The sequence below is a fragment of the Anomaloglossus baeobatrachus genome, chromosome 2 (genome assembly GCF_048569485.1).
Source record: "Anomaloglossus baeobatrachus isolate aAnoBae1 chromosome 2, aAnoBae1.hap1, whole genome shotgun sequence".
Taxonomy (NCBI): domain Eukaryota; kingdom Metazoa; phylum Chordata; class Amphibia; order Anura; family Aromobatidae; genus Anomaloglossus; species Anomaloglossus baeobatrachus.
In genome coordinates this window covers 9,557,627-9,579,298 of record NC_134354.1, presented here as the reverse complement: position 1 = coordinate 9,579,298, position 21,672 = coordinate 9,557,627, and the positions used below count along the sequence as shown (strand labels likewise).

Here is a 21,672-nt window from a genome sequence, read left to right as displayed (position 1 = left end):
GGGGGAAACCTTTATGGAATCATGAAAAACAAACAAAAGAACCCTTCAATACATCACTAGTATGTTGTTGCACCACCTCTGGCTTTTATAACAGCTCGCAGTCTCTGAGGCATGGACTTAATGAGTGACAGTCTCTTCATCAATCTGGCTCCAACTTTCTCGAATTGCTGTTGCAGATCAGCTTTGCAGGTTGGAGCCTTGTCATGGACCATTTTCTTCAACTTCCACGAAAGATTTTCAATTGGTTTGAGATCCGGACTATTTGCAGGCCATGACATTGACGTTATGCGTCTTCTTTCAAGGAATGTTGTCACAGCTTTTGCTCTATGGCAGGATGCATTATCATCTTGATAAATGATTTTATCATCCCCAAACATCCTTTCAATTGATGATGAAATAAGAAAAGTGTCCAAAATTTCAATGGAAACGGGCATTTATTGAAGATGTAATGACAGCCATCTCCCCAGTGCCTTTACCTGACATGCAGCCCCATATGATCAATGACTGTAGAAATTTACATGTTCTCTTCAGGCAGTCATCTTTTTATTGTTTAGCTTTTCTGTATGTAAATGCCATTTCCTTTAGGCGGTTTCTTACAGTTCAGTCACAGACATTGACTCCAGTTTCCTCCCATTCGTTCCTCATTTGTTTTGTTGTGCATTTCCTGTTTTGGAGACAAATTGCTTTAAGTTTCCTGTCTTGACGCTTTGATGTCTTCCTTGGTCTACCACTATGTTTGCCTTTAACAACCTTCCCATGTTGTTTGTATTTGGTCCAGATTTTAGACACCGCTGACTGTGAACAACCAACATCTTTTACAACATTGTGTGATGATTTACCCACTTTTAAGAGTTTGATAATCCTCTCCCTTGTTTCAATTTGACATCTCTCGTGTTGGAGCCATGATTCATGTCAGTCCACTTGGTGCAGGAGCTCTCCAAGGTGTGATCACTCTTTTTTAGATGCAGACTAATGAGCAGATGTTATTTGATGCAGGTGTTAGTTTTGGGAATGAGAATTTACAGGGTGATTCCATAATTTTTCCTCATAATTGAGTGATTCCATAATTGTTCATCCTGTTTGGTCTTGAAAACTAACCGTTACTGGCTGCACATTATGTGTTCATGATTTTTTTTTTCTTAAAGCCAGAAAGTTGCCATTTGAAATTACTTTAGTTTTTTGCCGTCCGTGATCTGCTTTTATTATACAAAAGTAACAACTGAATGAACATCCTCAGAGCCAGGGGAGGCCAGAATTTTTGCCAGGAGTTGTAGTATTCTCAGACTGAGGAAATCCATGGTTATTGGGAGCTCCCCAGCCTAAAAATATCAGCCAGCACCCGCCCGGAATTGCCGCATCCATTAGATGCGACAGTCCTGGCACTTTATCTGGCTTTTCTCGATTTCCCTGGTGTGGAGGCAATCGGGGCAATAAGGAGTTAATGGCAGCCCACAGCTGCCACTACATCCTAGATTTATGATGGGGAGAGTGTATGAGACCCCCCCCCCCACCATCACTAATCTGTAAGTGAAAAGAAGTAAGCACAAACACTGACATAATACTTTATTTGGAATAAAAGACAAAAAAGCCACTCACTGTCACCACTTTATTATCCCCAAAGCACCCCTGCAGGTCCGACGTAATCCACACGATGTCCCATGACACTTCCAGCACTGCTATATCTGAAGCTCACAGCGAGCGGCCATAGTGCATGACTGAACGTAGTGAGCTCCATGCAGCGACTGAAGTGAGCCACGCAATCAGCGGTGATGTCACTCAGGTTAGCCGCGGCCACAGCTGGAGTCCTCCACTTGTGATAGGAAATCACCTGAGTGACGGCACCGCTGATCGCGCGGCTCACTTCAGTCTCTGTGTGAAGCTCATAGCGAGCAGTCATGTTTATGGCACTTGCTGTGAGCTTCAGAGATGTAGCAGAACTGGAATCGTCATGGGACCTCATGTGGATTACATCGGACCTGCAGGGGTGCTTTGGGGAAGTGGTGAAATAGGGTGGTTTTTTTTTTTTCTTTTTCAAGTAAAGGATTTTTTTGGTGTTTTGTGTTTATGTACTTTCACTTACAGATTAGTGATAGGGGGGGGGCATCACTAATCTAGGGCTTGGCAGCAGCTGTGGGCTGTTATTAACTCCTTATTACCCCGATTGTCACCGCAAAAGGACAACAGGAAGAGCCATGTCCAGTGCCAGAATTGGCACATCTTATGGATGCCGCACTTCTGAGGCGGCTGGAGGCTGCTATTGTTAGGCTGGAAAGGGCCAAATAACTATGGCCTTTCCCACCCTAATATCAGCCCCCAGTTGTCTGCTGCACCTCGACTGGTTTTAGAAAAATGAGGGGACCCCACGTCATTTAATAAATAAATAAATAAATAAAAAAAAAAAGTGAAATAGTTAAAAAAAAAAAAAGTGTGGGAGCCAAGGTACAGCAGATAGCTGAGGGTTGGAGCCTGCAGGATATGAAAAATAGAGGGGATCGCACGTCATTTTTTTTTTTTTTTTTTACCAAGAAATAATTCAACAGCAGCTGGCCAAGCTAGCTATCGCTCTATAGAGCTGTTCTGTTATTTCTTTCTGTATGTTCGTTCTATCTATTCTCGCTATCAATTATCCTATCCGATCATATTTTGTTCCTCTTTTAAAAAATGCATTAACAAAAACGTAGCAAAACGTCATGCGTTTTTTGGGCCACAGGAAAAAGATGCAGTGTGCGAACATAGCCTTTATCCTTGTGTTAATCCTCTCGTTGATCCTCACGTTAATCCTTGCGTTGTTAATCCTCGCGTTGCATTAATTCTCGCGTTGCATTGATCCCCGTGTTGCGTTGATCCTTTTTGTTAAACCTTGCATTGTTAATCCTCGCGTTGCGTTAATCCTGGCGTTGCGTTAATCCTGGCGTTGCGTTAATCCTGGCGTTGCGTTAATCCTGGCGTTGCGTTAATCCTGGCGTTGCGTTAATCCTGGCGTTGCGTTAATCCTGGCGTTGCGTTAATCCTGGCATGGTGTTGATCCTCGCGTTGCGTTGATCCTGGCGTGTTGATCCTCGCGTTGCGTTGATCCTGGCGTTGTGTTGATCCTGGCGTTGTGTTGATCCTGGCGTTGTGTTGATCCTGGCGTTGTGTTGATCCTGGCGTTGTGTTGATCCTGGCGTTGTGTTGATCCTGGCGTTGCGTTGATCCTCGTGTTGCGTTGATCCTCGTGTTGCGTTGATCCTCGTGTTGCGTTGATCCTCGTGTTGCGTTGATCCTCGTGTTGCGTTGATCCTCGTGTTGCGTTGATCCTCGTGTTGCGTTCATCCTCGTGTTGCGTTGATCCTCGTGTTGCGTTGATCCTCGTGTTGCGTTGATCCTCGTGTTGCGTTGATCCTCGTGTTGCGTTGATCCTCGTGTTGCGTTGATCCTCGTGTTGCGTTGATCCTCGTGTTGCGTTGATCCTCGTGTTGCGTTGATCCTCGCGTTGCGTTGATCCTCGCGTTGCGTTGATCCTCGCGTTGCGTTGATCCTCGCGTTGCCTTGATCCTCGCGTTGCCTTGATCCTCGCGTTGCCTTGATCCTCACCTTATATTGATCCTCGCATTGCGTTGATCCTCGCGTTGCGTTGATCCTCGCGTTGCGTTGATCCTCGCGTTGCGTTGATCCTCACGTTGCTTTGTACCTATGTCTTATCTTAGGTGGCAGGTTGGAGCCGAGCGTCTCTCCCGTGCTTCTGGACAAGGACGGCATCCAGGACGTGGTGGGGCAGCTGAGGCGATGTCCGGCCGGACTGGACGCTGTTCTTGGACGCACCGTTCCGTGGGGCGTCGCTTTCCATCATGCCGGTACTGACCCCTGTATATCATGGTCGCACCCCGCTGATTATAGCTCTGACCTGCATTAACCCCTTGGTCGTGTGTCCATTGTGTCCGCAGGGCTGACGTTCGATGAACGTGACGTGATAGAAGGCGCCTTCCGGCAGGGCATTGTCCGCGTGCTGGCGGCGACCTCCACCCTGTCATCTGGGGTCAACCTCCCCGCCCGGCGGGTCATCATCAGGACCCCGCTGTTCAATGGGCGACTTCTGGACATCCTGACGTACAAACAGATGGCAGGGAGAGCCGGCCGCAAAGGGGTGGACACTGAGGGTGAGTGCGGGGGAGGGGAGGTCTGGGGTTTGTGGTCACAGATTCTGCACAATGCATGCTACCGTCCTCCGCTACTTGAAAGGCTCCGCTCTTCTGTGGCCTGATCTCCAGTCTCCGTCCTCCGCAGGGGAGAGCATCCTGATCTGTAAGCCCGCCGAGAGATCCAAGGGGATCAGTTTACTGCAGGGGTCCCTGAAGCCGGTCCAGAGCTGCCTCCAGCGGAGGGAAGGGGCCGGAGTCTCGGGCAGCATGATCCGGGCTATCCTGGAGGTGAGGACCCACAGCACCCTGTGTGGACGGGACCTGTACACATGTTCATCCTGGGCCTCCTGGTTCATGTTCCCGCACAGACAGGGCAGCGGTAGTGACTGAGTCTGAGCGGGTGCACAGTAATGGGGCCTCAGATGTGGCGTCCGGGCACTCGAGCCCTCACTCATTCTGCTTGGTACCCCAGATCATAGTTGGTGGTGTGGCGGACACGCCGGAGGACGTGAGGATTTACGCCTCTTGCACCCTGTTAGCGGCGAGCCTGAGAGAGGAGGACGGCGATCCGGAGCGGAGGGACCACGGGGCGATTGAGGCATGCGTGGACTGGCTGCTGGGGAATGAGTTCATACAGACGGTGGAGGAGGAGCGGCACGGAAGGAAAGGTAACGACCGCCATGACCCTCTGACAGGGGACGCCGGCAAATCCTGACATTGCCCCGGGACACTGAGCCGCGGGCAATTATCCGACTGACGTTTCTCTCGGCAGCGGAGGTTTATCGCCCCACAAAGCTCGGCTCCGCCACCCTCTCCTCCTCGCTGTCGCCCTCCGAGGCGCTGGGGATTTTTGCAGATCTTCAGAGGGCGATGAAGGGCTTTGTCCTGGAGAACGACCTGCACATTCTGTACCTGGTAAGTGGTCACGTGACTGCGGACCACGTCCTGCGCGTCCACCACGTCTCACCGAGCCCCTCTCCTCCTCAGGTCACCCCTGTGTACGAGGAGTGGGCCACCATTGACTGGTACCAGTTCTTCCGCCTGTGGGAGAAGCTCTCCGTGTCCATGAAACGTGTGGCCGAGCTGGTGGGGATTGAGGAAGGCTTCCTGGCCCGTTCTGTAAACGGAAAGATCCTCGCCAAAACGGATCGGCAGCATCGGCAGATTGCCATCCACAAGAGGTGACCGGCCATGGGGTGTTCTGTGCCGCGGCTGCCTGACCGGAGCTGATGAATGCCCCCCCCCCCCCCGATACAGCGGCGTGCATACGGTCTAAAGTTATATTTCGATTGGACTTTCACAGACACGATGATACTAAATGTTTTTCTGTGTGTATCACAAACTGCCCAATTCAATACCCCTGTTAGTGATGGACAGCAGCATGTAAATGGTTGATAGCAGAGATCAGACCAGGCTCTGGTTGCTGCTGTCACAGGTAGATGCTTCTGTTAGTGATGGACAGCTGCATGTAAATGGTTGATAGCAGGGATCAGACCGAGCTCTGGCTGCTGCTGTCACAGGTAGATGCCCCTGTAAGTGATGGACAGCAGCATGTAAATGGTTGATAGCAGGGATCAGACCAGGGTTTGGCTGCTGCTGTCACCGGTACATGCCGCTGTTAGTGATGGACAGCAGCATGTAAATGGTTGATAGCAGGGATCAGACCAGGGTTTGGCTGCTGCTGTCACCGGTACATGCCGCTGTTAGTGATGGACAGCAGCATGTAAATGGTTGATAGCAGGAATCAGACCAGGCTCTGGCTGCTGCTATCACAGGTAGATGCCCCTGTTAGTGATGGACAGCAGCATGTAAATGGTTGATAGCAGGGATCAGACCAGGGTTTGGCTGCTGCTGTCACCGGTACATGCCGCTGTTAGTGATGGACAGCAGCATGTAAATGGTTGATAGCAGGAATCAGACCAGGCTCTGGCTGCTGCTATCAAAGGTAGATGCCCCTGTTAGTGATGGACAGCAGCATGTAAATGGTTGATAGCAGGGATCAGACCAGGCTCTGGCTGCTGCTGTCACCGGTACATGCCCCTGGACTCGCTCCATACACCCCGTAGTGACGTATATGTATATCACCAGTCGTTCAGGGGGCACACACTGCGGTGGGAGCGCTGATGGGGGGCGGTAGGTCCGGCGCTGTGCTCCTCGGCCCATTGTTTTTTGCTTTTTTCCCCCTCCAGGTTCTATACGAGTCTCGTGCTGCTGGATTTAATCAGTGAAGTTCCTTTGTCAGAATTGACCAAAAAATATGGCTGCAGCCGGGGCCAGCTCCAGTCCCTGCAGCAATCGTCCGCCACCTACGCTGGTGAGTTACCACAAGAGACCGTGAGGGGTTAATCAGTTCCCAGATATAGACAGGTGGAGCAGAGCTGAAAGAGCATGAGGTGTAGCTGCAGTCCCATGTAACGCGGCAGGTGACCATGTATCCTCCTCCATTCCTCAGGCATGGTGACGGTGTTCAGTAACCGCCTGGGATGGCACAATATGGAGCTGCTCCTCTCCCAGTTCCAGAGCCGGCTGACGTCCGGTGTCCAGCGAGAGCTGTGCGACCTGGTGCGCCTGGATCTGTTGAACGCGCAGAGGGCGCGCGCGCTGTACAACGCCGGATTCATCACTGTCAGCACGCTGGCCAGAGGAAACGTCGGCCAAGTCGAAACCGCCCTGAAGAACGCCGTGCCCTTCAAGAGGTGATAAACCCGCTCTGCCGAGCCGAGAAATAGTGCCGATACATCTGTGTTATTCTAATCATTATGAGTTATAATCAGACATGTACAGTACAGACCAAAAGTTTGGACACACCTCATTCAAAAAGTTTTCTTTATTTTCATGACTGAAAATTGCAGATTCACATTGAAGGCATCAAAACTATGAATTAACACATGTGGAATGAAATACATAAGAAAAAAGTGTGAAACAACTGAAAATATGTCTTATATTCTAGGTTCTTCACAGTCGCCGCCTTTTGCTTTGATTACTGCTTTGCACACTCTTGGCATTCTCTTGATGAGCTTCAAGAGGCAGTCACCGGAAATGGTCTTCACTTCACAGGTGCGCCCTGTCAGGGTTAATAAGTGGGATTTCTTGCCTTATAAATGGGGTTGGGACCATCAGTTGTGTTGTGCAGAGTCTGGTGGATACACGGCTGATAGTCCTACTGAATAGACTGTTAGCTGCTTTTTTTCTTGCCATAATACAATTTCTAAGTAAAGAAAAACGAGTGGCCATCATTACTTTAAGTAATGAAGATCAGTCAGTCCGAAAAATCAGGAAAACTTTGAAAGTGTCCCCAAGTGCAGTGGAAAAAACCATCAAACGCTACAAAGAAACTGGCTCACATGAGGACCGCCCCAGGAAAGGAAGACCAAGAGTCACCTCTGCTGCGGAGGATAAGTTTATCCGAGTCACCAGCCTCAGAAATCGCAGGTTAACAGCCACTCAGATTAGAGACCAGGTCAATGCCACACAGTTCTAGCAGCAGACACATCTCTAGAACAACTGTTAAGAGGAGACTTTGTGCAGCAGCCTTCATGGTAAAATAGCTGCTAGGAAACCCCTGCTAAGGACAGGCAACAAGCAGCAGAGAACACAAGGAATGGACATTAGACCAGTGGAGATCTGTGCTTTGGTCTGATGAGTCCAAATTTGAGATCTTTGGATCCAACCACCATGTCTTTGTAGAAAAGGTGAATGGATGGACTCTACATGGCTGGTTCCCACCGTGAAGCATGGAGGAGGAGGTGTGATGGTGTGGGGGTGCTTTGCTGGTGACACTGGTGGAGATTTATTCAAAAGTGAAGGCATACAGAACCAGCATGGCTACCACAGCATCTTGCAGCGGCGTGCTATTCCATCCGGTTTGCATTTAGTTGGACCATCATTTATTTTTCAACAGGACAATGGTCCCAAACACACCTCCAGGCTGTGTAAGGGCTATGTGACTAAGAAGGAGAGTGATGGGGTGCTAACCCAGATGACCTGGCCTCCACAGTCACCAGACCTGAACCCAATCGAGATGGTTTGGGGTGAGCTGGACTGCAGAGTGAAGGCAAAAGGGCCAACAAGTGCTAAGCATCTCTGGGAACTCCTTCAAGACTGTTGGAAAACCATTTCCGGTGACTACCTCTTAAAGCTCATCAAGAGAATGCCAAGAGTGTGCAAAGCAATAATCAAAGCAAAAGGTGGCTACTGTGAAGAACCTAGAATATAAGACATTATTTTCAGTTGTTTCACACTTTTTTGTTAAGTATTTCATTCCACATGTGATAATTCATAGTTTTGATGTGTTCAATGTGAATCTACAATTTTCAGAGTCATGAAAATAAAGAAAACACTTTGAATGAGAAGGTGTGTCCAAACTTTTGGTCTGTACTGTATATCAGTACTATAATACCGCCCCCCTATGTATAGGAATATAACTGCTATCATACTAGAGGCAGCTGTTGTGGATACAGCGGCTGCTTCGTCGGTTATTATCGTCGTTATTAATTTGCGCTCTTCTTGTGCCTATACTCTATTTTGCGGGGTCTCGGGGGTCGGCAGTAATCTCCGCTCTCCCCGCTTGCACGGTCTTACTTTCTGCAGTATGTCTCGCAGGAGAGCTCCAGCTGTTGTAACTGGAAGTTTTAATTACGGGGCCGGGGATGGGGTGCGGCGGCGGTGGTTGCGGCGTTGGCTCCTACGTCCCGCGGTATAATTGGGGCTATATCCCCTTGATGAGAGCTGCGTACGCTCTACGGTGGGGTCGGGGGATCCGGCTCGATGCTGCAGATGGTCGCCTGTGTCCCGGTGATGAGGGCCTCCATCCGCCGCTCGTGTCGCTCTTTTGCCGTGTAATTAACAGAGGGCCGCGATTAATGTTTCCCCACGTCCCGATCTGCCGGGGATTATTTCCAAATCCAGGATAATTGCAGAATTTCATTTTCATGATTTACAAAACACTTATTGGCTGGAGAGATTAACGAGCCGCGAGAGCCGCCATATTGCTCTCCGGAGATCGGCGCGCGTCTGACTTCTCCAATTAACATTATTTCACTAATTAAATCCACTTACTAAGTTTATAAATGTTTTACTTCGTTCTGAAGTTATTTGCTGCCTTATGCATCAGTCACCTCCAGAGCTGCATTCATAATTCTGCATTCACTACCTGCCCTTCGATGCCACACAGATGAGAATTTCCATACGACTTGTGTATCTGACGACTACTCAGATCATGGTGTAAAATGTGACCCAGCAACGGGCAACATTGAGCCTTACCAGGAGAGCAGCAGAAGTATGAATGCAGCTCTGGCTGTGGATTTTTTTTTTATTTCTCATCTTTTTTCGTTCCTCAGCACCCGCCGAGCTGTAGATGAAGACGAGGACGCGGCCCAGGAACGCCGAGCTGCTCGCTGCATCTGGATCCCCGGCAAAAAGGGTCTGACGGAGCGAGAGGCGGCAGAGCTCATCGTGGAGGAGGCGCGGAGACTGCTGAGGGAGGACCTGGCTTTGATGGGGATCCACTGGAGTCCGGATATGAGCCTGGACTCTGGGTCATCTCTGGACACGAGCTCCGAATCCTCCTCTTCCTCTGATCAGCCTCCAACCTCCGAGAATAACCCTGTACTGAATGCAGAGAGCGCAGCTCCTGAGCTTGGGAGACTGGATACTGCTGCTAATGCCCAGTCCTCAGGTGCCACCTCTGCCGGCCTTCAGGAGCCGAGCACAGGAAGTATTGGGGGGACTGATAAAGAAAACATCCCGGAAAATTCAGGAAAGGGTCCGAAGAGGGGGAAGGGTGGTACCCGAGAGTTGGTTACTAGTAGTCAGAGACCTGGGGCCGTGTCTATAGCCTCTGGGGCTCTGACTGCGTCCATTAAATGCCCAGATGACGGGACCCCTGACTGTGCTGCTTCTGGTGCCGCGGCTATATGTAACGATCAAGAGATGGAACGTATGCCACATGCCCCGCTGCTTGGTGAGGATCCACCATCAAAGGGCAAGAAAGCCGGAGCACGGACCCGAAGAGCAAAGGAGGGAACCGATGGTGAATCAGGAGGACGCTCAGGTGCACTCACACTCACATTGCCAGCTATACAGCCCTGTCCTGCTGCCCTGGTGGCCGATGTCTCCCCCCGACCCAACGACGAGGAACCCCCCACAGTGACAAGTGATGTTCCTGAGATTATTCCTGACCATGTGACAAATCCCCCAAACAGCGAAGCTTCTAAATCCACAGCATGTCCGTCACCGTGCCCCGCCGCCTCCCCCACCAGCTGCCACTCTCCTGACTTGTACGTGGCATCCCGGACCTTCGAGGACAGTTTGCAGCTGGATACCCAAACTGAGAAGTTAATTCTGCAGCATTTGCCACCTGAAGCCAAGAGAGAGGAGGAGGAGGCTGCCGAGGGGACGGTGGCAGAGACTCTACCCACAGGTGGACCGAGCCTGGTCCAGGCCGGACATGACCCCGAGGTGACGTCTACGAATGTGGAGGATCAACATCAAGAACGACTAAAATACAAGGTGGAGACATCAGCAAAAAAGTCACCGGATCCAATCAGAGAGCATGTGGAGGGAGGTGAGCTTTCCCTCACCGATACACAACTTCAGTCCTTGTTCCAGTCCTACCGTACACAGGTGAAGAGCGAAGAGAAGGGTCCAGACTCTCGTGTCACTTCCCCGTCAAAGCAAGACTCCTCCGAAGACCAAGGCCCAAGACGTGACGAGGCGACGGACACCAGCCTGAACATGAGCGGCAGCTTCCTATTTGATAGCTTCAATGATGACCTTGATTTTTGCTCTAAACTTGAAGACCCCAATCCTCCTCCTTCTCACCCTCCTCCACTTTCCGATGGCGAGAAGATCACGACTGAGGATCCTCAGGAGAAGCTGCAAGATGTGAGATATGACGAAGAGTCCATCATGTTCTCCCAGCTCGATTCCTTCCAGATGGTTGAGGTCCTAGATCACGTGGAACAACCTCCCATGTTAGAGACTAATTCAAAAGTCCCAGCTCCAGCGGTAGAGAAAGGGGGCAACGAGGACATGGTGAAGATGAGGCTGGAGTGGAGCGACTGCTCGTTTAATTTGACTCCAGGACTAGAGAATATTTTAGATCAGTGGCCGAATGTCAACATGAATGTCCGTTCTGATCCAAAGCAAGACACGAGGACTAAGTGCAGGCCAGGATCTGATGATGCCCTGCTCACCCCTACTGCAAACCCTCGTTATTTAGATGTCGGCACCCGTAATTCTACCCCAAATGCAGCTTCAGAAAGTGACCCACAACCCACCTCCCGGCCTGAGAGCCGATTGGACCTGGTTCCCCCCACTCCTCCGAGCGCGTGCACATCACGAGTGATTGGCATGTCCTCCATGAACTCTGGCATCAAGAGGCCAAGACTGGAGTCACTGAGCAGCCTGAGCTTCCTCTCCCAGGACGCCGACCACTTGTTTGGGTCACAAGGTGAAGTGGAGGCGGTGGGCGATATCCGAGATGCCTCCATGATCGCCCAGGACTTCACCTTGCAGTTGTCCCAGGACTCGTCCTCTCCTCCTCCGTGCATCTCTCAGGGGTTCAGTATCATCGATGTGGCCAGCGACCTCGCCTTGTTCAAGACATTTTTCCAGGAATGGAAGAACCAGAAGACATTCTCGCTGTCCTTGGCCTGTGAGCGGAGATCCAGGGCGGCCTTGTCCAGGTCATGCATCGGTGGGAGGTTTAAGCAAGGTGAATCCGTGGCTGTAGCGTCACTGGGGTCTCATTCTGTATAATGGTGGGCAACCGCTGTGTGCGCCGGTGATGTAATCGGTATCTTCTTTCACCATGATTTAGTGCCGTCACCACGACAAGAACAAGCCAAAGATGACGGCCTCCCCATCCCGGGCTGGAACGATGTTCTGCTGGTGGGCCTGGCCGTGTGCTGGGGAGGGAAGGACGCCTATTACCTGTCCCTACAGAGGCAGCAGGACAGCACAGGTACCGGTGCGGAGTATGCAACCTGGTGACTGGGTGCAGGTGTGTATAAATCTCAGGGTCCTCTCCTTATAGACATAAGCTCCAGCCTGGCCCCTCCTCCGCTGGACCACAACCTGTCCATCAGTGAGCGGCTGCGGGCCCTGCAGTCCACGATACAGCAGATGCGCCCCCTGGAGGTCATCATGTATAACTTCATTGAGCAATACAAGGCTCTGGTCCTGAGCTGCGGGGCCTCCATCACTGGACACTTCCAGGACCCAAAGGTAAAGGATCTTTCCCGTATGTGTGAGAAGATGGAGGGGCTTCACTGTGTGAGGAGACGGGATGGGGGGAGTACGCCGTGTGAGGAGATGAGGAGGGGGGGTGCTGTGTGAGAAGATGGAGGGGCTGCACTGTGTGAGGAGACGGGATGGGGGGAGTACACCATGTGAGGAGATGGTGGGGGGGGGGCGCGCTGTGTGAGGAGATGGAGGGGCTGCACTGTGTGAGGAGACGGGATGGGGGGAGCACGCCGTCCGAGGAGATGGGATGGGGAAGTACGCCATGTGAGGAGATGGGGGAGGGGGGGGCTGCACTGTGTGAGGAGATGGGATGGGGAAGTACGCCGTATGAGATGGGGGGGCGCGCCTTGTGAGGAGTCGGGATGGGGGGGGAGTACGCCGTGTGAGGAGGAGGGTGGGCAGTGTGAGGAGATGGGATTGGGGGGCGCGCTGTGTGAGGGGGCGTGGCGTATGAAGAGACGGAGATGTGCGAGTATATAGAGAGGCCATGCCGTGTGGAAGATACGGAAGGGCCACACTGTGCGGAGGAGCCTAGGGGGCTGCGCCGAGCAGCGGAGCCTGGGGGGGGCTGCGCCGTGCGGAGGAGACGACGGAGGGGCCGCGTCATGTAATGGGATGTTGTAGATGCTGCTCAGGTACATAAACCGCTACCGTGATTGGCTACTGCTTCTCTTAGAGGGGTTGTTCATTATTTTAGGTGCCGCCGTTCCTCCTGATGCAGAGCTGTGTGCTTAGTTTTCCGCCTTGTTGAGTGGCTGGGGCTGAGCAGTAATACCGCCCACAGCCCAGGCACAGGGATGGCGCCACTATTGTTGTGTGTGGATAGTTCTGCTGTTCCCCTTTATGAGATGGGCGTCTTCCCGTGCTGTCGCCTCGGGCGGTTTATTTCCTCGGACCAGCGGCGCCGGCTCTGCGGATTCATTACAGGATTAGGTCTGAGCCGCTTATCTGCGCTCGGATTATCATCAGAGGCAGGAGGCGAATATCCCGGTAATTAACCACCGCACGATTAATGGTGCCTGCGTCAGGAGGTGATGATATCATCTCTGCAGCGGTAATGAGCAGACATAACCCGATGATCAGATCAGTGACCTACGCTGTGCAACTTCTGCTCCAGTCACATCCAGAGCTGCAGGGACAGGATGCACAGGACTCGGGGACCGATCGTCAGACATGGCCGCTGTGTGATTTCTGGGGGTCACTTACTTTTGGTTCGTGTCTTGTAGGTCGCTTGCTGGCTGCTAGATCCAAGCTCCAAGGAGCGAACACTTCACAACATGGCGGCCAACTTCCTCCCACAGGAGCTCCCCCTGCTGGACGGGGTAAGCAGCGGTCAGGGAGTGCAGAGCCTGGGCCTCAGCGCCAGCAGTGACCAGTCCGGACGGTACCGTGCCGCCATAGAGTGCGTCCTCGTCTACAGCATCATGGGCGCATTACACGGATTACTGGAGAAGGAGAATCTGCGAGGTACGAGATCCTGAACACAGGGGGTCCGACGCTTGCTCTGTCTTGCTGGGGGTCCGGGGCTGACACCTGCTCTGTCCTGCTGGGGGTCCGGGGCTGACACCTGCTCTGTCCTGCTGGGGGTCCGGGGCTGACACCTGCTCTGTCCTGCTGGGGGTCCGGGGCTGACACCTGCTCTGTCCTGCTGGGGGTCCGGGGCTGACGCCTGCTCTGTCCTGCTGGGGGTCCGGGGCCTGCTTTGTCCTGCTGGGGGTCCGGGGCTGATGCCTGCTCTATCCTGCTGGGGGTCCGGGGCTGACGCCTGCTCTGTCCTGCTGGGGGTCCGGGGCTGACGCCTGCTCTGTCCTGCTGGGGGTCCGGGGCTGACGCCTACTCTGTCCTGCTGGGGGTCCAGGGCTGACGCGTGCTCTGTCCTGCGGGGGGTCCAGGGCTGACGCCTGCTCTGTCCTGCAGGGGTCTTCAGCACAGTGGAGATGCCCACTCACTACTGCCTGGCGTTGCTGGAGCTGAATGGCATTGGCTTCAGCACGGAGGAGTGCGAGACCCAGAAACACATCATGCAAGCCAAGCTGAACGAGATCGAGGCCCAGGCGTACCAACTGGCCGGGCACAGCTTCTCCCTCACCAGCCCTGACGACGTCGCCCAGGTACAACAAATCTCTACAATCCCGCTAATGTACCGTGACTTATCCTCCAGTCACCTCCAGAGCTGCAGTCACTATTCTGCTTTTACATCGTGTCTTATCCTCCAGTCACCTCCAGAGCTGCAGTCACTATTCTACTGATACATTGCGTCTTATCCTCCAGTCACCTCCAGAGCTGCAGTCACTATTCTGCTGTTACATCATGTCTTATCCTCCAGTCACCTCCAGAGTTGCAGTCACTATTCTGCTGTTACATCATGTCTTATCCTCCAGTCACCTCCAGAGCTGCAGTCACTATTCTGCTGTTACATCATGTCTTATCCTCCAGTCACCTCCAGAGCTGCAGTCACTATTCTTCTATTACGTCTTGTCTTATCCAACAGTCACTTCCAGAGGTGCATGCACTCTTCTGCTGTTACATCGTGTCTTATCCTCCAGTCACCTCCAGAGCTGCAGTCATTATTCTGCTGTTATATTGTGTCTTATCCTCCAGTCACCTCCAGAGCTGCAGTCACTATTCTGCTTTTACATCGTGTCTTATCCTCCAGTCACCTCCAGAGCTGCAGTCACTATTCGGCAATGACCTGTTATCCTCTCTGCTGAATTTGGGCTGTGATCAGAATTCTGGATTTCAGCTCTGGAGGTGGCTCATCAGGACATAATGACCTGGTGCCGTGTTGTCGATGTTTCCATGTTTTCTCTTTCTTTAGGTTTTGTTCATTGAACTTAAGCTGCCCCCCAATGGCGACCTGAAGGGTCCCGGGAACAAGAAGACGCTGGGCTACAGGCGGCCGGCGCTGAATGGAAACAGAGTGAGGCTCAGCAAGCAGTTCAGTACCACAAAGGTATCCTCATCCTCTCCTGTATTTATGGGGGACCCCTCTGTCCGTCCGCGTCTCCCCCCGTATCCAGTGTCTCAGACCAGCAGCCATTTTCTCTCCCAGGATGTTCTGGAGAAGTTGACGCCGCTGCATCCTCTGCCCGGACTCATCTTGGAGTGGAAGCGGATCACCAACGCCATGACCAAGGTGGTGTACCCCCTGCAGCGGGAGAAGAGCTTCTGCCCGGGCCTGGACATGGAGCGGATCTACCCAGTGTCCCAGACTCACACCGCCACAGGTACAGATGCCGGAACATGCGCTGCCCCAGCTGCAGGAGTGGAGGCGAAACCGGGGGAAAGCGATGGTGGATTTATGGGGCAACAAGATGATGGATGCAGTGGTGGTGACGGTGGGCAGCGATGCTGGTGGAAAAGCCGGTGGTAGCCGTGGTCAAGCAGGGGTCAGCGACGGTGGCGAAGCAGGGGTCAGCGACGGTGGCGAAGCAGGGGTCAGCGACGGTGGCGAAGCAGGGGTCAGCGACGGTGGCGAAGCAGGGGTCAGCGACGGTGGCGAAGCAGGGGTCAGCGACGGTGGCGAAGCAGGGGTCAGCGACGGTGGCGAAGCTGGTGCTAGTGGCGCTGAAGTAGGGGGAGGGCCAGAGGCGCTGAAGTAGGGGGAGGGCCAGAGGCGCTGAAGTAGGGGAGGGGGCCAGAGGCGCTGAAGTAGGGGCAGGGGCCAGAGGCGCTGAAGTGGGGGGGCCAGAGGCGCTGAAGTAGGGGGGGGCCAGAGGCGCTGAAGTGGGGGGGGGCCAGAGGCGCTGAAGTAGGGGAGGGGGCCAGAGGCGCTGAAGTAGGGGCAGGGGCCAGAGGCGCTGAAGTGGGGGGGGGGGGGCCAGAGGCGCTGAAGTAGGGGGGGGGGCCAGAGGCGCTGAAGTAGGGGCAGGGGCCAGAGGCGCTGAAGTAGGGGGGGGCCAGAGGCGCTGAAGTGGGGGGGGGCCAGAGGCGCTGAAGTAGGGGAGGGGGCCAGAGGCGCTGAAGTAGGGGCAGGGGCCAGAGGCGCTGAAGTGGGGGGGGGGGGCCAGAGGCGCTGAAGTAGGGGGGAAGGCCAGAGGCGCTGAAGTAGGGGCAGGGGCCAGAGGCGCTGAAGTAGGGGGGGGGGGCCAGAGGCGCTGAAGTAGGGGGGGGGGCCAGAGGCGCTGAAGTAGGGGGGGGGCCAGAGGCGCTGAAGTAGGGGGGGGCCAAAGGCGCTGAAGTAGGGGGGGCAAAGGCGCTGAAGTAGGGGGGGGGGGCCAGAGGCGCTGAAGTAGGGGGGGGGCCCAGAGGCGCTGAAGTAGGGGGGGGGCCCAGAGGCGCTGAAGTAGGGGGGGGGCCAGAGGCGCTGAAGTAGGGGGGGGGCCAGAGGCGCTGAAGTAGGGGGGGGGCCAGAGGCGCTGAAGTAGGGGGGGGTCAGAGGCGCTGAAGTAGGGGGGGGGGTCAGAGGCGCTGAAGTAGGGGGGGGGGGGCCAGAGGCGCTGAAGTAGGGGTGGGCCAGAGGCGCTGAAGTAGGGGGGGGCCAGAGGCGCTGAAGTACGGGGGGGGCCAGAGGCGCTGAAGTACGGGGGGGGCCAGAGGCGCTGAAGTACGGGGGGGCCAGAGGCGCTGAAGTACGGGGGGGGCCAGAGGCGCTGAAGTACGAGGGGGGCCAGAGGCGCTGAAGTACGGGGGGGCCAGAGGCGCTGCAGTAAGGGGGGGCCAGAGGCGCTGAAATAGGGGGGGGCCGGAGGAGCTGAAGTAGGGGGCCAGGGGCGGTGAAGATGGGTGCTATGATGGCGAGTTGGGGAAGCAGCGGCGATGAAGCCGGGGGCAGCGGGAGTGGAGTCTCATCATCCTGACGCTTTTTCTTTGCTTCCAGGCCGCGTCAGCTTCACTGAGCCGAATATCCAGAATGTTCCCAAAGACTTTGAGATTGAAATGCCGCGTCTGGTTGGAGAGAGCCCCCCATCCCAAGCAGCGAGTGCGGTGGTCTTCTCCAAGAGGTAAATGACAACCCTCATCATCCATAGAGCATTCTGTTATAGAGGCTGAATACTCACCTTGACCCCGTCCTGCTCACAGCTGAAGGGTTGGTACAATGTATCATTGTAGATCTTTACTAATGCCTTGTGACCGGCCACAGCTGTATGAGCCGGACTCGGCCAGAGTAGAGGTTTCTATTCACTGACACCGAGCGGAGATCCTACAGGTGAGGAAGGCCCATTATAGAGTCTTCTCATCCGTGCAGCTGGATGATGAGGGTGCTGATTATTTCTGCCCCGTGACGCTCTGTATATCTGCTCTGTATCGGGGGCATCGCTGTGAGGGATGGATTTATATCGCGGCCTCACTAAACGCTGCTGTTTTCAGGGGTAAGAAAACCCTCCCCGGGGCGCTGGTGTCGGCGGATCAGATCCCGCAGGAGCGGGGGCCCTCGTTTCTCGTCAGTATGCGGCACGCCTTCATCCCGTTTGCAGGTGATTTTTACCGCATTGTTACTATAAATGTCCAGACTTGAGGATGAGTGCGACGTCGGGGGTCCGGCTCAGATGGGGGGTCCGGCTGTCACAATGGGTCTTGTGTTCCCTGCAGGGGGGATGATCCTGGCAGCGGATTACTGTCAGCTGGAGCTGCGGATTCTCGCTCACTTATCCGGGATCGTCGCCTCATCCAAGTACTGAACAGTGGCTCCGACGTCTTCAGGAGCATCGCAGCCGAGTGGAAGATGATGGAGCCGGACGCGGTGACGGACAGTATGAGGCAGCAGGCCAAACAGGTGACCGCAGAGCATCGGACACAGGATACCGATCGTCAGCAGCGGTTCCCGCCGCCTTCCTCCGGGGTATTTTGCAGTTCGGTTGTCGCTGATTTCTCTTTTCATCCCGCAGATTTGTTACGGGATAATTTATGGAATGGGAGCGAAGTCCCTGAGCGAGCAGATGGGTGTCGGGGAGGAGGACGCCGCCTGCTACATCGAGTCCTTCAAGACCCGGTACACAGGTGAGAGCGGAGACGAGCGGTGCCGGCGGGAGGTCCTGCTGCTCACGATCTGGACATGGGTTCTGTGAGGGGGGGTGCTGCGGGTTCTGTGAGGGGGGGGCTGCGGGTTCTGTGAGGGGGGGCTGCGGGTTCTGTGTGGCGGTCACAGGTTCTGTGGTGGGTCCCACGGGTTCTGAGGTGGGGGTCGTTGGTTCTGCAAGGGGGCCGCAGGTTGTGTGGGGCGGGGCGCGGATTCTGTTAGGGGCCTCGCTTCCATCGTTCTTTATATTTCCAGGTATTCAGCGGTTTCTGAAGGAGACGGTGAAGAATTGCGCTGTCCGAGGCTTCGTGCAAACCATCCTGGGTCGGCGCCGGTACCTTCCAGCCATCAAGGACATGAATCACCACGCAAAGGCTCATGTGAGTGCTCTGCGGTGAAGGTGCAGCTTTGTTACTGTGTGTCCGCGTTAATCGTCAGTAATAAGCTGGGTCCGGCTCTGGACTCGGGGCGGATAGATCGGAGTTTACGTGTAAAGACGCCACAACCAGCGGCCATAACACAAGTCCACGGATGCTCAGATGTGGCCGTGTGGCCAGTGGTCAGGCCTTCTAGTTTGCCCATTGGTGGTACATTCGTCTAGAAGAGCAGATCTGCTGCCGACAACTGATGACGATCCATTCCGCTGACAACTGAGCGTTTCTGAGCAGTGACCGTCCACATGGGCTAATTATCCATAACGAGACTCCTTATGACCTCATCGGCCCCCCGGGAAGGGTTGGTGGTCCCTTGGGAGAAGTGATGGCGCAGGGTCGGCCTTCATCCTCCGCAGCTGCATTATATTCTGCCATGACTGAGCTCGTTACATATAATCTCTGGCCTCCGCTGCGGATTTATCAGAAGTGTGGGAATCTGCGCCATCGTAAAGACGGCAGTAACGTAACGCGCTGTAACGTGTGTTTCAGGCAGAGCGCCAGGCTGTGAACACCACCGTGCAGGGATCGGCTGCCGACATTGTGAAAACCGCCACAGTCAACATCCAGCGCCGGCTGGAGGACGCCTTCCCCTCCGTGCCAAAGTCCCACGGGCATCGGCCGCTGCCACGGCTTACAGGTATGAGGTCCAGGTCTGAATGTGCGTCACATCTCTTCACCCGGCTGCAGTCTCCTGAGGTCTCGGCCTTCTCCTCATCACCTGGCTGCGGTCTCCTCAGGTCTCGGCCTTTCTCCTCATCACCTGGCTGCGGTCTCCTGAGGTCTAAGCCTTTCTCCTCATCACCTGGCTGCAGTCTCCTCAGGTCTCGGCCTTTCTCCTCATCACCTGGCTGCGGTCTCCTGAGGTCTAAGCCTTTCTCCTCCTCATCATCCGGCTGTGGTCTCCTCAGGTCTCGGCCTTTCTCCTCTTCTTCACCCGGCTGCAGTCTCCTGAGGTCTCGGCCTTTCTCCTCATCACCTGGCTGCGGTCTCCTGAGGTCTCGGCCTTTCTCCTCATCACCTGGCTGCGGTCTCCTCAGGTCTCGGCCTTTCTCCTCATCACCTCGCTGCGGTCTCCTCAGGTCTAAGCCTTTCTCCTCATCACCTGGCTGCGGTCTCCTCAGGTCTAAGCCTTTCTCCTCATCACCTGGCTGCGGTCTCCTCAGGTCTAAGCCTTTCTCCTCATCACCTGGCTGCGGTCTCCTCAGGTCTCGGCCTTTCTCCTCATCACCTGGCTGCGGTCTCCTCAGGTCTCGGCCTTTCTCCTCATCACCTGGCTGCGGTCTCCTCAGGTCTCGGCCTTTCTCCTCATCACCTGGCTGCAGTCTCCTGAGGTCTCGGCCTTTCTCCTCATCACCTGGCTGCGGTCTCCTCAGGTCTAAGCCTTTCTCCTCCTCATCATCCGGCTGTGGTCTCCTCAGGTCTCGGCCTTTCTCCTCCTCATCACCCGGCCTGTGTTCTCCTGAGGTCTCGGCCTTTCTCCTCATCACCTGGCTATGGTCTCCTCAGGTCTCCTCCTCATCACCTGGCAGCGGTCTCCTGAGGTCTCGGCCTTTCTTCTCCTCATCACCCGGCTGCAGTCTACTGAGGTGTCAGACGGCGGAGTCACTGAATACTGAGGACAGAGGAGACGGCGGTCATTGAATACTGAGGACGGAGGAGACGGTCGATCACTGAATACTGAGGACGTAGGAGACGGGCGGTCACTGAATACTGAGGACGTAGGAGACGGGCGGTCACTGAATACTGAGGACGGAGGAGACGAGCGGTCACTGAATACTGAGGACGTAGGAGACGAGCGGTCACTGAATACTGAGGACGGAGGAGACGGGCGGTCACTGAATACTGAGGACGGAGGAGACGGGCGGTCACTGAATACTGAGGACGGAGGAGACGGGCGGTCACTGAATACTGAGGACGGAGGAGACGGGCGGTCACTGAATACTGAGGACGGAGGAGACGGGCGGTCACTGAATACTGAGGACGGAGGAGACGGGCGATCACTGAATACTGAGGACGGAGGAGACGGGCGGTCACTGAATACTGAGGACGGAGGAGACGGGCGGTCACTGAATACTGAGGACGGAGGAGACGGGCGGTCACTGAATACTGAGGACGGAGGAGACGGGCGATCACTGAATACTGAGGACGGAGGAGACGGGCGATCACTGAATACTGAGGACGGAGGAGACGGGCGATCACTGAATACTGAGGACGGAGGAGACGGGCGATCACTGAATACTGAGGACGGAGGAGACGGGCGATCACTGAATACTGAGGACGGAGGAGACGGGCGGTCACTGAATACTGAGGACGGAGGAGACGGGCGGTCACTGAATACTGAGGACGGAGGAGACGGGCGATCACTGAATACTGAGGAAGGAGGAGACGGGCGGTGACTGAATACTGAGGATGGAGGAGACGGGCGGTGACTGAATACTGAGGAGGGAGGAGACAGGCGGTGACTGAATACTGAGGAGGGAGGAGACGGGCGGTCACTGAATACTGAGGAGGGAGGAGACGGGCGGTCACTGAATACTGAGGACGGAGGAGACGGGCGATCACTGAATACTGAGGACGGAGGAGACGGGCGGTCACTGAATACTGAGGACGGAGGAGACGGGCGGTGACTGAATACTGAGGAGGGAGGAGACGGGCGGTGACTGAATACTGAGGAGGGAGGAGACGGGCGGTCACTGAATACTGAGGAGGGAGGAGACGGGCGGTCACTGAATACTGAGGACGGAGGAGACGGGCGGTCACTGAATACTGAGGACGGAGGAGACGGGCGGTCACTGAATACGGAGTGAATTTACATTTCTCTTTTGTTCATTCACTTTGTATTTTGTTCATTGGTTATCTATTTTTAACCCTTCTGTATGAGGCTTCTTCTTCTGCACATTTGTTTCTTCACCTG

The 21,672-nt window shown here is 54.7% G+C and overlaps 1 protein-coding gene across 1 annotated transcript in view; it reads left to right on the top strand.

Moving 5' to 3' along the window:
* The window catches only part of POLQ (DNA polymerase theta), a 47,707-nt gene that overhangs the window by 19,146 nt on the left and 6,889 nt on the right, over positions 1-21,672 (top strand). Inside the window, 22 exon segments of the mRNA XM_075334859.1 lie at positions 3,687-3,833; positions 3,924-4,136; positions 4,264-4,406; positions 4,591-4,786; positions 4,891-5,033; positions 5,106-5,299; positions 6,308-6,432; positions 6,571-6,814; positions 9,458-11,835; positions 11,941-12,084; positions 12,157-12,347; positions 13,592-13,832; positions 14,283-14,476; positions 15,184-15,318; positions 15,418-15,592; positions 17,185-17,308; positions 17,676-17,782; positions 17,898-17,954; positions 17,957-18,081; positions 18,194-18,305; positions 18,580-18,704; positions 19,248-19,395. Of these exon segments, the coding sequence (XP_075190974.1) occupies positions 3,687-3,833; positions 3,924-4,136; positions 4,264-4,406; positions 4,591-4,786; positions 4,891-5,033; positions 5,106-5,299; positions 6,308-6,432; positions 6,571-6,814; positions 9,458-11,835; positions 11,941-12,084; positions 12,157-12,347; positions 13,592-13,832; positions 14,283-14,476; positions 15,184-15,318; positions 15,418-15,592; positions 17,185-17,308; positions 17,676-17,782; positions 17,898-17,954; positions 17,957-18,081; positions 18,194-18,305; positions 18,580-18,704; positions 19,248-19,395 (5,661 nt within the window).